General features: G+C 33.3%; 3 protein-coding genes across 3 annotated transcripts; 1 reads left to right on the top strand and 2 right to left on the bottom strand.

Annotated features, from left to right (window-relative positions):
- The first annotated feature begins 2,461 nt into the window (after window positions 1-2,461).
- On the top strand, window positions 2,462-3,118 carry LOC127082020 (RING-H2 finger protein ATL77-like). The gene has a single exon (XM_051022240.1). The coding sequence runs from the start codon at window positions 2,462-2,464 to the stop codon at window positions 3,116-3,118; it is 657 nt and encodes a 218-aa protein (XP_050878197.1).
- Window positions 3,119-3,735: 617 nt separating this feature from the next.
- On the bottom strand, window positions 3,736-6,225 carry LOC127082019 (uncharacterized). Its single transcript, XM_051022239.1, has one exon. It carries the CDS (start codon window positions 6,223-6,225, stop codon window positions 3,736-3,738), a length of 2,490 nt encoding a protein of 829 aa, XP_050878196.1.
- A 5,651-nt stretch (window positions 6,226-11,876) lies between these two features.
- On the bottom strand, window positions 11,877-14,603 carry LOC127082018 (uncharacterized). The gene has a single exon (XM_051022238.1). The coding sequence runs from the start codon at window positions 14,601-14,603 to the stop codon at window positions 11,877-11,879; it is 2,727 nt and encodes a 908-aa protein (XP_050878195.1).
- Between the last annotated feature and the right edge of the window lie 953 nt (window positions 14,604-15,556).

Genomic DNA, 15,556 nt, shown 5'->3' with positions numbered 1-15,556 from the left:
AACTAAATGGGTCCCGTTGAGTGCAACGGGTGTGAGGGGTGCTAATATCTTCCCCTCGCATAACCGACTCCCAAATCTGATCTGGTTGTGACGACCATTTCTCTTAACTTTAGCGGGTTTTATTCGATATTTTCTCGTTCCTTTGGAACAAATAAATATTGGTGGTGACTCTATTGTTATTCCAGGCGTGCGACACGCTCACGGGTTTTTTGCGCCATGATACCCATCGCTAAGTTAACTACTGTAAGGACTCTTCTAGCCCTAGCTTCAATAAAAGATTGGCCTCTATAACAACTAGATGTCGACAATTCTTTCCTTTATATGGATCTCAATGAAGAAGTTTACATGACCATCCCTAAAGTCTATAATCTTCCTCATTCTTCTCCCACAACAGTTTGCAACTTAACAAAAGGGTATATGGCCTTAACAGACAATGGTATTTTAAATTGTCTGATTCTTTAGTTTCTACTTGGTTACATTTATTCCAATGCTGATTATTCATTATTTATAAAATCTTATGCTAACCATTTCACAACCTTGTTAGTCTGTGTAGATTATTTAGTTTTAGCATGTAATGACCTTATGGAAATTAATGTTGTCAAAGCCCTCATCCATTGCAAATTTTGTATCAAAGACTTGGGGCCTCTTCGATAGATCTCTCTATGATATTTTAGTTTATCAATGTCATTATACCCTTGATTTACTAAATAAAACATGCATGCTTGTTTCAAAACGATCTACTAGTCCTTATAATCCTTCCCTCAAACTTCATTGCACAACTTCTCAATCTTACCATGATTCCACTCAATACCATAGACTCATAGGTCAACTATTTTATTTAACTACAAACATACCTGACATTTATTTTACAGATCAACAACTAAGTCAATTTGTCTCCAACCCAACTGTTACTCACTACCAAGATGCTCTTAGAATCTTAAAACATTTAAAACATAACCCTGCTCATGGTATGTTTTATTCCGCATCCACTGATTTAATTCTTTCTGGTTTCGAAGATATCGACTAAGCTAGCTCTTCAACAACATGCTTTATCATCGACTTTCCTATTTTCCTTGGCAAGTCCCTCATTTCTTAGAAGTCAAAGAAACAAACCACTATTTCCCGTTAAAGTTTCGAAACTGAATATCGCGCGCTAGCTAGCCTCACATGTAAAGTTTAATAATTGGACTACCTCTTCAAAGACCTCCACATTGAATTTTCAAGACCAACTTTTCTTTATTGCGACAATAGACCAACCTTTCATGAGCACTCCAAACACATCAAAATCATCTGCCATCTAATAAGAAAAAAAAGCTGGAATCTTACTCATCAACCTCTTTCCAATTCCATCTTTTTCTCAGATCACTTAGGTTCTTACTAAGGCTCTCTCCAATCCTTCTTTTTCATCCTTTTTGGCCAAACTTAGACTTGTTTCAATCCATAGTCCCACTTGTAAGTGTTATATAACATTACCGTTAATTCTGCTTAATTATTTTATTTGCTGTTTAATTGCTAATTGCACTTTTATAAGATAATTAGTTAGATAATTGTTGGTATATATTCACTACCCGACCCTTGACAAGTTTTGATATAATAAAAATGATTTTATTCTTTCTATAAAATCTTAATATTGACCTCATATTTAATTGAAGAAGAATTTTTCTTTGAATGTATCAATTTAGTGTGTAGGAGTATACCATTTTTGAAATGAAAATATGATATTTATACTTAAATAATAAATTTAGTATAATTTATTTTTTAAAAAGAAATTTAGGTTTTTTTTATTTAATTTGGAATATATAAGTTATTAAATGTTATTAATTATTAATTACTATTACAATTATTAGTTTTGACCAGAATTTTTGATAGAAAGCTGTCATTAACAAAATTTATAAAAATTTTGATAGATATTTTTTATTTAATTTAGTATAATTATATTAAGATGATACATGGAAGACTGCACTGTTCACTGCCAACATTTTAACATAAATTGGTTATATATTTACAAAACTGTCATTAACAAAAACTGTTAATTTTCCACGTAACTGAAATAATCAGAAAACAAAACCAGATAAAAGCTGTTTCTGTTTTTCAGTTAGAAAAAAAGTGACAAGGACTGAAAAGAAAAGTCAACTAAAACAAGTTACCAAACATGTCCTAATTTACACAATTCTTAAAATTTCCATAACCAAAATAGTTATTTACCCGTTTTGCAAGCTAAGATAAAGTTTCTGTTATTTGAATCCAAGTGCCAACTCATCTCCTTATAGAAAACGTTCATATAGATATACATACATGCATTCTCCTATCCAAAACAGCTTATACATTATATTCTAGATACATATATAAATAAGTTCAATGTCACATATTTAATACACACAATATAAACATTATAAAATCTCAAAACATTATAAGAAAAAATTGCCACACACTAAAGTTTCATTCATTCGTCGATACTAATATGGCAGAGCTCTCAGAATTGTTTCCCTCTGACAAACAATTTGACGGTTTAATGCACATGTATGTTCATGTCATAACATTTGATCCTCCAACGTTTGTTATGATATGTGTTATAATCACAATGTTTTTCTTTATCTTCCATCAAATTTTCCATGGTTTATTCTATTGGTTTGTGGAATCAAGGCCTATAAATATCACCGAGCGTGATATTGAGCAAGGAGATATTCGTCTAGCTCATAATGATGATCATGACCATGACCATGATGATGAGAATGGTCATGGTCATGAACGCGATCGCGGAAGTGTTGCAATGTTTCGTACTCTTGTTTTTAGCAATTTGCATGCTTGGACAATGGTGGCTAGAATTGCCGAAGAACGAGTCGAACAAGACCAAGAAGATAATGTTTATGACGAGAAAAGAGGACAAAAACTTCGAGCTTCTAAGAAGCTGCCACCTTTGGTGAACTATGATGGAATTGGAAAGCATGATCATGAGTTAAGAAGAAGTTGCGACGAATGTGCGATTTGTTTGGAAGATTTTCAAGTGGGACAATTGTGTCAAGTTTTTCCTCTTTGCAGACACATTTTTCATTCAGAATGCATTGATCATTGGTTGCAGAGAAAATCGACGTGTCCGATATGTCGTAATTGTTTATAGATGTATAGATATATAGATTAATTCTTGCAGTTATCAAAATTGTATAGATTTTGTAGATATATATTATATATATAAATAAATATATGCTTATTCAATTTTTTTTAGTGAATATATCTATAGATTCTTAATTATGTATAACTTCCGATATAAGTAATTAACTTCTCGATTTTCTATAGTTGCTTCTTAAACGACAGTAGTATTAAGATAAGTGATTATTAATAACCATCTCCATCTGGCGGTAGAGGATTCAAATTCAATATTTGTTGTCAATTGAATGATACAATGAGAGTCTATTTGTAAACATGTCAGGTTAGTCAAGATAATATTTTTCTAATAGAGGACTTTCTATCATTAAGCGCCTATATTTAGAGTTTACAAGTTGAAAAATTGAAACAAAATTTTAAAAGAACACATATAAGTTATTCAGAAGAGTTTATGAAAGTACGAGGAAAACTTCGTATAGAGATGTTATAAGTTGTTTCTATGAACAATCTTAATTGTCTCTGTAGTGTTTATGTCGGTAAATAAGTTAAAATAAGTCGATTCAAACATAAGGCCACATATAGTGCAAGTACTAATATTCATACATTCATTACTTCAAAAAGTGAATTTTTTGTCTACATTTCTACTTCTGATTCATTCACCATTGGCACTTTTTCGTATACCTTTGACCCTCTAAATCTATGAGGAAGAACACATTGAGCACCAAAACGTTGCTGCAAGTAGATAATGATAGCAAATAAGACACCTCCCAAAGGAATCACAATATCCCAACTAGTAGAGTAAAAATCTGCATTCGGATTTGCGTAGAAGTATGATCCGTCGACGAGTCGAGCATAATTACGCGTCCTGTAAAAATTGTAGGCATGTGGCAAGAGTCTCACAAACGTAGTTCCAAAGTAAAATGAATGCGAAAGAACATTCTCGTTCGTATTTGAAAACAGGTTGAGAATGACTTGCGGCACAAGAAATCCGTCTAATACCAAACCACTGTAAGATTTCATGTTCTCCCAAGACGAATCGTGTTCAAAACCATCATTTCTCAACTTCAACAGCAAAGAAATCAATAGTCCTGCGGCATACAAAGGGAAAGTCACATAGGTAGCCTTTCTCTCAGCAATCCAGAGGTGGTTCTCGCTTTCGCTGGTCTTTCTTGACGACCAAGTTAGTTGAAGGAGACGGAACTGCAACAAGAAAGCTATCATGGTGATTATCCTCACATTTATTTCATTAACTTCAAGCCATCCAACATATCCAAACACAAAGTTTTTGTTATTCGGATTTTGAGCAAGAACTGCTTCGAAATTTAGAACAAGTGGTATCATGTGACCTAAAGTGAGAATCGACATCATGAAAATCGAGATGAAGGGAAACACATTAGGGTATCTCTTCACATGGTATAGTTGCGACGCGACGAAAACACATGATAAAGTTGTAGATATCAGAACCATGATAATCTCCATATCCATTCTCCAAACAGCTTTTATCGCTGTTTCCGAGTAAATTGCAGACGAAGATACCTCTAAACTTTTGAAGTAAAGAGGATCTGATTTTTCGCGCATGCTTTCGATACTTCCTTGAATGTAGGTTCCATTCTCTGCATCTAATGGTGGAAAGTGAAACTTCAAGAGAATCTCACAATCCATATAGTCAGTTATTTCTGTTCCAGAGATTGAGTTAAGATCGCGACAACCGATCATACACAAAGTTCCTGTTCTAGCATCATAAATTCCTTCTGCAGAAATCTTAACTTTGTAAGAGGAAAGATTAAACATTGAATTCCTTTCTTCGAATGTTGAATTAGGAAACATGGTAATCTTGTAGCTAATGTTAAACGAGGTTACGCTACCGTTGTTGAGGATTACCATAGGCATAGGAGATTCTGCTGTGAAACTTGAAACAGGAAGATTATTGTATTGATCAATCTCATAAACTTGATCACCAACAGATAAAGGATTCGAAAAACCGAATGCTATTCCCCAATGAGACTCTCTATCTCTAGCTGACATATCAAATCTCATATCATAAGAATCAACATCTGGAAACCTTGTTGTTCCTTTGTTCTTGAGAATCTTGTGTGCTGGACATGATTTCTCAACTTTTTCGAGTTGACTATACTCGTACTTCGTCGCTCGATATCCAACCCTATCGTTCTCGAAATTTCGGAATGTTATCATCTTGAAGTAGTTTGGATCATTAGCACTCTTGTTGCTCCAAATTTGTCCAACTATGTTGTTAGTATTTTTGATTGACCAAACTGAAGGGAATCTCAAACTCAATCTCACCGAGCAATCGCCGATACGAGCCTCATTCAAGGACGATTTCGTCATGCCAATGAAATGACAAGCAACTACACACAATGAGTTTTTCTTCTCATCCCACCAACCTTCCCCTATCAACATAGTTTTTGGATTGAAACCTTTTTCAACCCAATAATCACTTTTATTCGAAAACACCATCATAACCTTTAATCTATGCTTGTTTTCATTAGAACATTCAGAAACTTTCAAAGACATCATATATGGCAGTTCATCACTAATCACAGGAGTGCAATTCTTTGAAGAACTGCACTCATGAGTGTACTCTAGTTGAAGTCTTCTAATAGCTCTTGAGAGTGGAAATGAACAGAAACTTGATGAATGTAGATTTAGTGACAAACCCTTTTTCTCAAAAGGGAACTCATTTTCAGCTTCTTTAGAATCCAAACTATAACTATAATTTGCTTTTGGAGACATGATTACAGAAATGGTTTCAAAGTACTGATTTTTCTCAGAACTCAAACTCTCTAAGCTTCCACTAATCAAACTAGTGATGTTACTTGAATTGAAAACATTGTTAAGCTTAAAAACAGCTTCAAGATTAAGAGAATCACCTGTTTTGGAATAACCAACTCCTGTTCCAACCATGCAAACTTTACCTGAGGATTTTGACCAAAACCCTTCAAGCCTAAAAGTTACAAAACTTGTTTTGAAATGGCGTTGACTTCTATAGCTTGGTTTGTCACCATAGGTAAAGTTTCTGACACGATAGTAAACTGTGTTTGGGTTGGTTCTGAATGAAACTGTGGATTCAATTCTGAACAAGTCAGAGTTTATAGTTTCCTGCATTTTTGTGTGTCTAAGTAGAAAAGAGGAGTAGTTGTTGAAGGAGTTTTGATCATGGATGATTTTTTCACCACCTGTGAAGTAACCACCAAGAGGGAAAAGGCTATGGATGATGATTGTGGTGTCTTTGAGAGGTGAGTACGGGATGATGGAAGAACAGTGGTCTTTGTAAGAAGGTTGTGACTGTGAAGAGGAAAAGGAAGAGATTGTTAAGAGAGTGAGAAGAAAGAAGAACATGGTGATGGTGATGGTGAGATGAGAATTCATTGATATCATCAACAACTGGTTTAAGGTTATGTGATGAGAAAAGAAAGGTAGAGGAAGATAGAAAGAGTTTACTTCATTGTTTATATATTGATATTGAGTTTATAGGTTGGAAGTTATTTATATATTATGTTTTAGTTTGAGAAAAATGTTATCTAAAGATTTGAGATGTCGTTTCAAACAATGGAAGTGGTAGAAACTTTGGTATATGCAATAGCCAATAAGTGTAGTTTAGTCATATGACTATTTGCAATTTCACTAATATCTAAGGACTAAAAGTAAATATAAAAAACAATCAGGCCTTTGGATTTTCTCTAAGTGCCAACAAAATCCACTATATTTATTTTCACCAAGAAACAATAAATAAATAAAGACAAGACTAATCCACATTATTTTATATTTATGGCTTGATATTTGTCAAAGAAAAGTATAATATTAGAGTAGAATGATATGAATGTAGACTTAGACTTGGTCGACGGCCACAATGAATGGCTATGGAGTGGAAGACAAGGAATTCCAAGTCTTTAAAATCACTATCAAATGTGAATTATAATAGAGGGAAGTAGCAACTAGCAAATTATATGGGAAAAATGGTCAATGAGAATAACTTTATATCAGAGCGGTTGAAAAAAAAAATATGTAATAGGTATCTAATATGTTTACATCAAAGTTTTTGAAATATTTTAATAATTGTGTTTCTCTTTTGTTTTAAGAGTCATAATCAACCATTCTCATTTTAGTGACTATCAAATCCTTATAAAAACTTCATGCATAACAATCATATCCTGGTAATTTGGGAGGTGCACTTCCCGTTTAATATTATCTAAAGCATGGTTTTTTAAAGTAATATATGTCCATACAAGTAATTTTCTAATCTTGTGAAACCTCATATTAATATATTTGGTCCTGATATAATACACTTGATTGTTTTTCGAATAAATAAAACTTTGAATATCACAATGCAATTGAATTTCACCTTTAAACACTCAAGTTTCTCACAAATCTGGTAAGTTATAAGACTTTTTTGGCAGCTTCAGATGCCACCATGTACTCTGCTTCAGTTGTCCACATGATCATTATAGATTGAATTGATAATTTCTAATAAATAGATCCTCTTGTTAAAGTAAAGACATACCTTATTGTAGACATTCTATCATCCATATCACGAGCATAGTCTGAATCAACATATTCTACAACCAAATGATCACCATGTTTACTGCTAAACATGATACCATGACTTGTTGTACCCTTCAAGTATCTGAAAATTTACTTGAACGCTTCTCAATGACGCTTCCCTAATTTGGACATAAACTTACAAACTTGACTTACAACTTGTGTCAAATCTGGTCAGTACATACCATAACATATATTAAACAACGAACAACACTAACATAAGGAACCTTTGACATATACTCAACTTTTGCATATGTCTTCAGACACTAATCTAATGAGAGTTTAAAGTGATTCGCTAATAGAATACTCATAGCCTTCGAATTACCCATGTCATACTTATTTAGCACCTTTTCAATATAGCTTTTATGAAAGAACCATAATTTTCTAGCATTCATATTCCTGAATTTCTATACCAAAAATCTTTTTAGAAACACCTAAGTCTTTCATGTCAAAATTATTTTCCAACATGATTTCCAGTTCATTTAATTCATGTAAATGATTAACAACAATCAACACATCATAAACATACAATAACAGGAAAATAAAAGAGTCATCATCAAGGCTCCTAACATAAACACAATATTCATACTCACACATTCTATAGTCAATCTGAAGCATGTATTAATCAAAGCGCTTCTACCACTTTCTTGGAAACTGGATTAAACCATACAAAGATTTTTTCAATTTACAAACTAGTTTGTCATGTCTAGTGTCATTGAACTCCTCTAACTACGTTGCGTAAATTTTCTCATTTATATTATTGTGAAGAAATGTTGTCTTCATATCCATCTGCTTTAATTGCATGTCTTGGTTGGCTACCACGGCTGACATTGCCCTAATAGAAGTATGCCATTTCTGTTGTGAGTATCCATTTACTACATGTTAGGTCATGAAGAGGTACATTTGATCTATGGATCTTCTCACTTATAAAGTGTTCAACATTCATTTTTCCATCTGATGTGAGACTCATACTCATATCCATCAGTTTTAATTGCATGTCTTGACTGTAACATTTCCCTAATAGAAGTATGTCCCTTCTTTTGTGAGTACCCCCATATGCTACATGTTAGGTCATGAGGGGGTACATTAGATCTATAGGTCTTATCACTTATAAAGTGTTTAACATTCACTTTTCCATCTGATGTGAGACTCATTCATACTCACACTTGATATATCAACAATCTCCCCCTCAAGTGTGAGTTCATCCATTCTTATGGACATGCTTCCCTTCAAATAGAAGCTTTTTTTCATCCATATGCATCGTTGTTGGATGGCCTCAACGGAACACGCCTCTTAAACACCCATCTCAAGAAGACTTTCGATACAAGAAGTCCTATTCGAACTAGGCTCTAATACCACTGTTAGGTGATGAGGAGGTCTAAGGATCATCACATTGGGCTTTTAAACACTCACTTTAAAATGAGCTGGATACCACATATTAACCTAAAATCTTAAGGAATTAGGTCTATGGGTCTTCTAATTTTTAAGGTGTTCAACATTCGCTTTTCCATCCGATGTGGAATTCATACTCACACTTGATATACCAAAAATAAAAGACGAGCCTTGAACTTTTCCCATTCCTTTTGTGTTACTATTGGTTTTCTCTTAAACATCCACTTGCAACCTATGATCATTTTCCCCTTATGAAGAAGTTGAACATCCCACACATGATTTTTCTTCAAGATCTCAAACTCCTCCACCATTGCATCCATCCACCTGTCTTTCTCCTGGCTAGCTATAATATTTTGAAAGGTGGAATGATCTTTAAAACTAATAATAAGTACAAATGTTTCCAAGTATTCATTCTTATATCTTTATAGTGGTTTGGTTGAACGAAGCTCTCTGTCTCATACAAGAATAAAATCATGTATTCCTCTTGAAACTTCAGGTATGTGGTTAATTTCAATATCAGAGTCTGGTTCCTCTTGTGGTTTAGGCACTGCCTATATATTGTTCACTGGTGGTAGATTAACATCCACCTTAATCACCTATTTGCTAAAAGTTTATCCTTCATATGCCGACACATATGTCAACATTACCTTCTCATCAAAAACAACATATCAGTTAATTACCATCTTCTTTCGGATCTCATATATTGAACCCCTTCACACATTTTGCTTAGCCGACGAAGACACACTTCTTCGACTTTGGATCAATCTTCACCGAATATATGCACATAAGTTAGACACCAAAAAATCTTTAAATTGTTAAGATTAATAAGTTTACCTGTTCATATCTCTTATATAACTTTCCCCTCCAATGAAGCATGTGGTGACTTGTTGATAAGATAAGACGGCATGTTAACTGCCTATGCTCATAATCCTTTAGATAGTCTGACATTTAACAAGAGACATTTTTATTTTTAGTTAGAGACATATTAATTCTCTCACCCACACCATTTTGTTGTGGTGTTTTACAAACTGAGAAATGAATTTGAATATCATGTTCTTCATAAAACCTCTTGAAATTTTAGTCAATGTACTTTATCCCATTATCTGACCGCAAATATTTAATTTTTCTACTTGTTTGATTCTCTACCCTTTGCGCTTTACAACTTGAGTTTGGTAAAGACTTCAGATATCTACTTCAGAAAATAAACACAAACCTTCTAAGAAAAAACATCTGCAAAAGTCACAAAACACCTAGAACCATGTATGGAAACCTCTTTGGTAGGCCTCTCACACATCTGAATGCACATAGTTTAAATTTTTCTTTGTTTTGTGCTTTTCGGTATTGAATCGAACATGAAATTGTTTCCCAAGTACACAATAATTGCACAAATCCGTCTTACAAATATGAACACCCTTCAATAGATTTCTTTTATGAAGTTTCATCATCCCATGCTCATTGATCCATATGTGTATGTCAGAGTTTGGTTGCATCATTATCAGACTCAAATGATGCAACATCACCTACAATTATGTTCCCCAACAGTTTTTAGATGTTACTCGTAGTCCTCATCGATTCCATCACAATCATGACACCCTTGCTAACCTTCATAATGTATATATCTCTATCATGCATCTATGAGAAACTATTTTCCTGTAGAGTATCTAGGAAAATCAAGTTCTTTCTCAATTCTAGAATATATCTGACATCGTTCAATATTCGTACGCGGCCATTATCCATGGCATTTTTAATTTGTAAAATTCCAATGATAGTATATGATTTATCATCACCTAAATAAACAAATTCAAAATTATCTGACCTGGATGCACTTAACCATTTCCGATACGACGTCATGTGGTAAGAACAATTATAGTCAATAATCCACACATTTGTGTACTTGCCGGATGAAACACATAGTATATATGCTTCACTTCCAAAATCATCAGTTTGAACTACATTTTCCAAATTGGATAAGCCATGTTTTCTATTTTGATAGTCATTCTTCTAATGTCCAATTTGTCTGCAACTATAATACTCAGTTGTTTTCTGATTCTTATATTTAGACATCTTCTTTCAAAAACCTACTTTATTCTTGTTCCGTCCACGATTTTTGGAGCAGAAGTGGGATCTTAATATGAATCATGACTAGTGATATGGGTGACTCACACTTGTGAAAAAGATTGTTGAATTCAAGTGTGAGTGATTAAGTCTCACATCAACTAAAAATGATAAAAAAATATTAGATTTATAATAGAGAAAACTCATATACATAATTCCTTAAGGTTTTGAATAGAAATGAGATATCAAAATCTCTTTTATTCTTATGTTTAACCTATTAATACTCACTACACTCCCCGACTCCGCAGTATAAATTAACACTAAATATTATATTTAGTTTCAACTACACATTCATTGCTATTTTCATAATTTTTAGACTAATCTTAAAATTTGTGCAAAATCCAAAATGTGTTTCAACAAGCAGGTCGGGTACGATGTTAAAAATATTATGTTAAATAGCAATATATTTTTTTTAAACAGATGTTTAACACTTTGATATATTAAAGTAAAACCTGTTATTAGGATGCAAATTAAGATTCCTTAATATAATCCACTAAAAGCACTCAAACTGTTTCTGTTTAAGCTTCAAATTTATCAGCAAATAAGGCTATGAGAACTAGTCTTTTACACTTAACAAATTTACAGTATAAAGACAAATTGCAACAACACAACTTCATAACAAAAACACATAAACATAACTAATTAAGAAAATGACCACTTTTTATTCACCATGATTAGGCCATTAGCACTTGACCAAAGATAAGGGTTTTTTACATATTGGTTGTTTCTACTTCTCCTTCTGATTTAGGCACCTTTGCATATCCCTTAGATCCTTTGAATCTACCAGGCAGAAAACATTGAGCACCAAAATGCTGCTGCAAGTAGATAATGATAGCTAATAGGATACATGCCAAAGGAATGAAAATATTCCAAGAAGTTGAGTAAAAATCTGCGCTTGGATCGGCATAGAAGTATGAGTAGCTATCTTGGTGGCCATAACTGTGAGTCCTGTAAAGATCATAAGCATGTGGCAAGAGTCTCACAAAAGTAGTTCCAAAGTAAAATGGACTTGAAAGAGCATTTTCCTTTGTATTTGAAAACAAGTTTAGAATGACTTGTGGCACAAGAAATCCATCCAATACAAAACCACCATAAGATTTTATGTTCTCCCAAGACGAAACATGTTGGCGGTACATCGATGTAACCAAGTGTCTATCGTTCTTTAACTTCAACAACAATGCAATCAGTAATCCAGCTGCATACAAGGGGAAAGTCACATACGAAGCCTTTTTCTCAGCAATCCAGAGGTGGTTCTCGCTTTCGCTAGTCTTTCTTGAACTCCAAGTAAGATACAGGAGACGGAACTGCAACAGGAAGGCTACCATTGTGATTAGCCTCACACTTATTTCATTAACTTCAAGCCATTTTTCAACATATCCTATAATATAGGATTTGTTGTTTTGATTTTGAGCAAGAAGGGCTTCAAAATTGAGAACAAGTGGTATCATGTGACCTAATGTGAGAATCGACATCATGAAAATTGAGATGAAAGGAAGCACATTCGGGTGTTTCTTCACATGGTAGAGTTGCAATCCGACGAAAACACATGCTAGAGTGGTAGATATCAGAGTCATGATAACTTCCATATCCATTCTCCAAACATTTCTTCTTGCAAATACGACGTTATATGATCGTGCGGATACCTCTAAACTTTTGAAGTAAAGAGGGTCGGATTGATGGCGCGTGCTTTCAATGCTTCCCTTAATGTAGCTCCTCTCATTTGTATCTAAGGAAGGGAACTGAAATTTCAGCAGAATCTCACAGTCCAAAGAATGTGATGTTGGTTTTCCATCGTTTGAAACAAGGTCGTGGCAACCTACCATACACAAGGTTCCATTTCTTGAATCATAAATTCCTTCTGCAGAAATCTTCACCGAATAGTAAGACGAATTAAACAAGGAATTCCTTTCAAATGGCGGAGAAGACATCACGAAGAGGCTAATCTTGTAGCTAATGTTAAACAAGCTACCATTATTGTTGTTCAAGATTCCAGCATCAAATCCACTACTTGTTGTAGAAAGATCTAACTCATAGAAATCATCATCAACAAATAAGGGAGATGAAGAACCCCAAGCTACTCTTTTTTTGGACTCTCTAACAGACATATCGAATTTCATGTCATATGAATATGCATCTGGATACCTTTTTCCTTGGTTCGCGACAACCTTGTTCGTTGAACATGATTGCTTAACCCTATCAAGCTTGCTATACTCATACTTCAAGTCTTTTCCCCCGACACGATAATTACGATCATTCCTAAATGTTATCTTCTTGAAGTAGTTTGGATCACTAGCACTCTTGTTGCTCCAAATTTGGCCAACAATGCTACTAGTACTATTGATTGACCAAATTGAAGGAAATCTCAATCTCAACCTTATTGAACAATCACCAACTTGAGTTCCATTCAAGGATGAAGATTTTCTTCCACCAATGAAATGGCAAAGAACTACATAAAGCATATTTTTCTTCTCATCCCACCAACCTTCCCCTATTAACATAGTTTCGGTATTGAGGCTTTGGTTATTCCTATTCCAATAGTAATCAACACTATTTGAAAATTCAACCAAAACCCTAACCCTATGTTTCTTAATATGGGAAGAAGAACACTCAATTCCTTTCAAAGACATGTGTGATGACAATTGATCACTAGAACCACTAACTATAGGAGTGCAATTCTTTGAAGAACTACACTCATGAGTGTATTCTAGTTGGAGTCTTTTAATAGCGTTTGAGAGAGGATGTGAACAAAAACTCAATGAATCAAAGTTTAATGATAAACCTTCCTCATCATCATCACTATCAAAAGAGAAATCATGTTCAACTTCTTTATTATCCAAACTATAACTATAATTTGCTTTTGGAAACATCATTAAAGAAATTGGTTCAAAGTAACGATCAGCGTCACCCTTTTCAGAACTCAAACTCTCTAAGCTTCCACTAACCAAATTAGTTATGTTACTCGAATTGAAGACATTGTTAAGCTTAAATACAGCTTCAAGATTAAGAGAATCACCTTTTTTAGAAACACCTTTGCCTTTTCCAATCATGCAAACATTCCCCGAAGATCGAGACCAAAAACCATCAAGCTTGAAAGTTAAGTAACCTCTATGATCAAAGGTGGTTGTTCTAAATGATATAGTGCCTTCAATTTTAAAAACATGAGGGTGTGAAGTTGCATGTGTATTTCTTGTTGGAAAGTATAAGGAGAATTGGTTCCAAGTAGTATCAAAATTGATGATACTATCACCTCCTATGTAATAACCTGTGTTCTTATCACTTAAGGGGAAAGAATTGAATTTGAGTTTGGTTGTTGAATATGTTTCTGGGATTAAAGAAGCACATTGGTCTTTGTAAGTGGATTTTGAGGCTAATGAGATTAAAGGGTTGAAGGAGAAGAAAGTGAAAACTAAGATAAGTAGTGAAAGAAGAGAATTCATGATCAATATGAAGTTGTTTCTTAGGAAAGGATAGATGGAGAATCAATATATTGCAGTTATATATAATGTATCTATGAGTTACTTAATGCTAAGGGTCAATTTCTTAGAGATTTTCTATATAATAATATCTATATGTTATCTAAAATCATTGTGGAAGCAATTTCATTGCATGTCTTTTCAATGGACCAAAGAAAAACATGCATGAGTCAATGGCTACAAAGACTTGGAAACAAGTGGTGATAATTATCTATGGAGTATTTGGCAAGATATGTAGAATGAGTCAATGAAGAACTTAGATGTTAATTAGGCACCTTCTGAGGTATTTCTTGTTAGACTCTTGTAACATGAAATAACCAGAAATTCAACAGTCACAAGAGGTGACAGTGATAGGGATGAACTTTTCTCACACTCTACATGATGAACTTTTCTCACACCTTAAATCACTTCACATGTACTCTTTCAAACACAAGTGTTATATCGTTTGAAAATAATGTTTCTGATGAATTATGTCGTCTAAAAAGAATACTTTTAAAATTATGAAAGGTGTTTTAAAAAATTCGAGATGAATAAAGTTGTTACCTAGAGGATCTGAGAAAGTACCATAGCCATGTTTGCAGAGTTTAAGGGTATTATATTCAACTTTAAAAAAAATTGGATTTTTTATTTTTATTTTTAAAAATAAATTTTATAAAATTGTTTTTTAAAATATTATAAATCATTTTATATTTATTTTTTCTAAATTGAAATAGTCTATAACATAAATATATATTATTGAAAACTAAAACATAGTCGAAATCGCAATTTTTTTAATCTCAAAAATGATTTTTATAAAAAATTATTTGAAATAGTTCAAAATTAAATAATTTTTTAAATTTTGATATCCAAATAAAATTTAATAAAATAATAGAATATTTAAAATAATATTTTAAGAATAATTGTTTAAATCAAATTTT

Source organism: Lathyrus oleraceus, chromosome 5 (genome assembly GCF_024323335.1).
Source record: "Lathyrus oleraceus cultivar Zhongwan6 chromosome 5, CAAS_Psat_ZW6_1.0, whole genome shotgun sequence".
NCBI classification, from domain to species: domain Eukaryota; kingdom Viridiplantae; phylum Streptophyta; class Magnoliopsida; order Fabales; family Fabaceae; genus Lathyrus; species Lathyrus oleraceus.
The sequence above is the reverse complement of the archived record's forward strand: the minus strand, read 5'-3'. Positions and strand labels throughout refer to the sequence as shown.

Coding starts and splice junctions, on each gene's coding strand:
- LOC127082020 (XM_051022240.1), top strand. CDS start 2,462: ATGGCAGAGCTCTCAGAATTGTTTCCCTCTGACAAACAATTTGACGGT.
- LOC127082019 (XM_051022239.1), bottom strand. CDS start 6,225: ATGCAGGAAACTATAAACTCTGACTTGTTCAGAATTGAATCCACAGTT.
- LOC127082018 (XM_051022238.1), bottom strand. CDS start 14,603: ATGAATTCTCTTCTTTCACTACTTATCTTAGTTTTCACTTTCTTCTCC.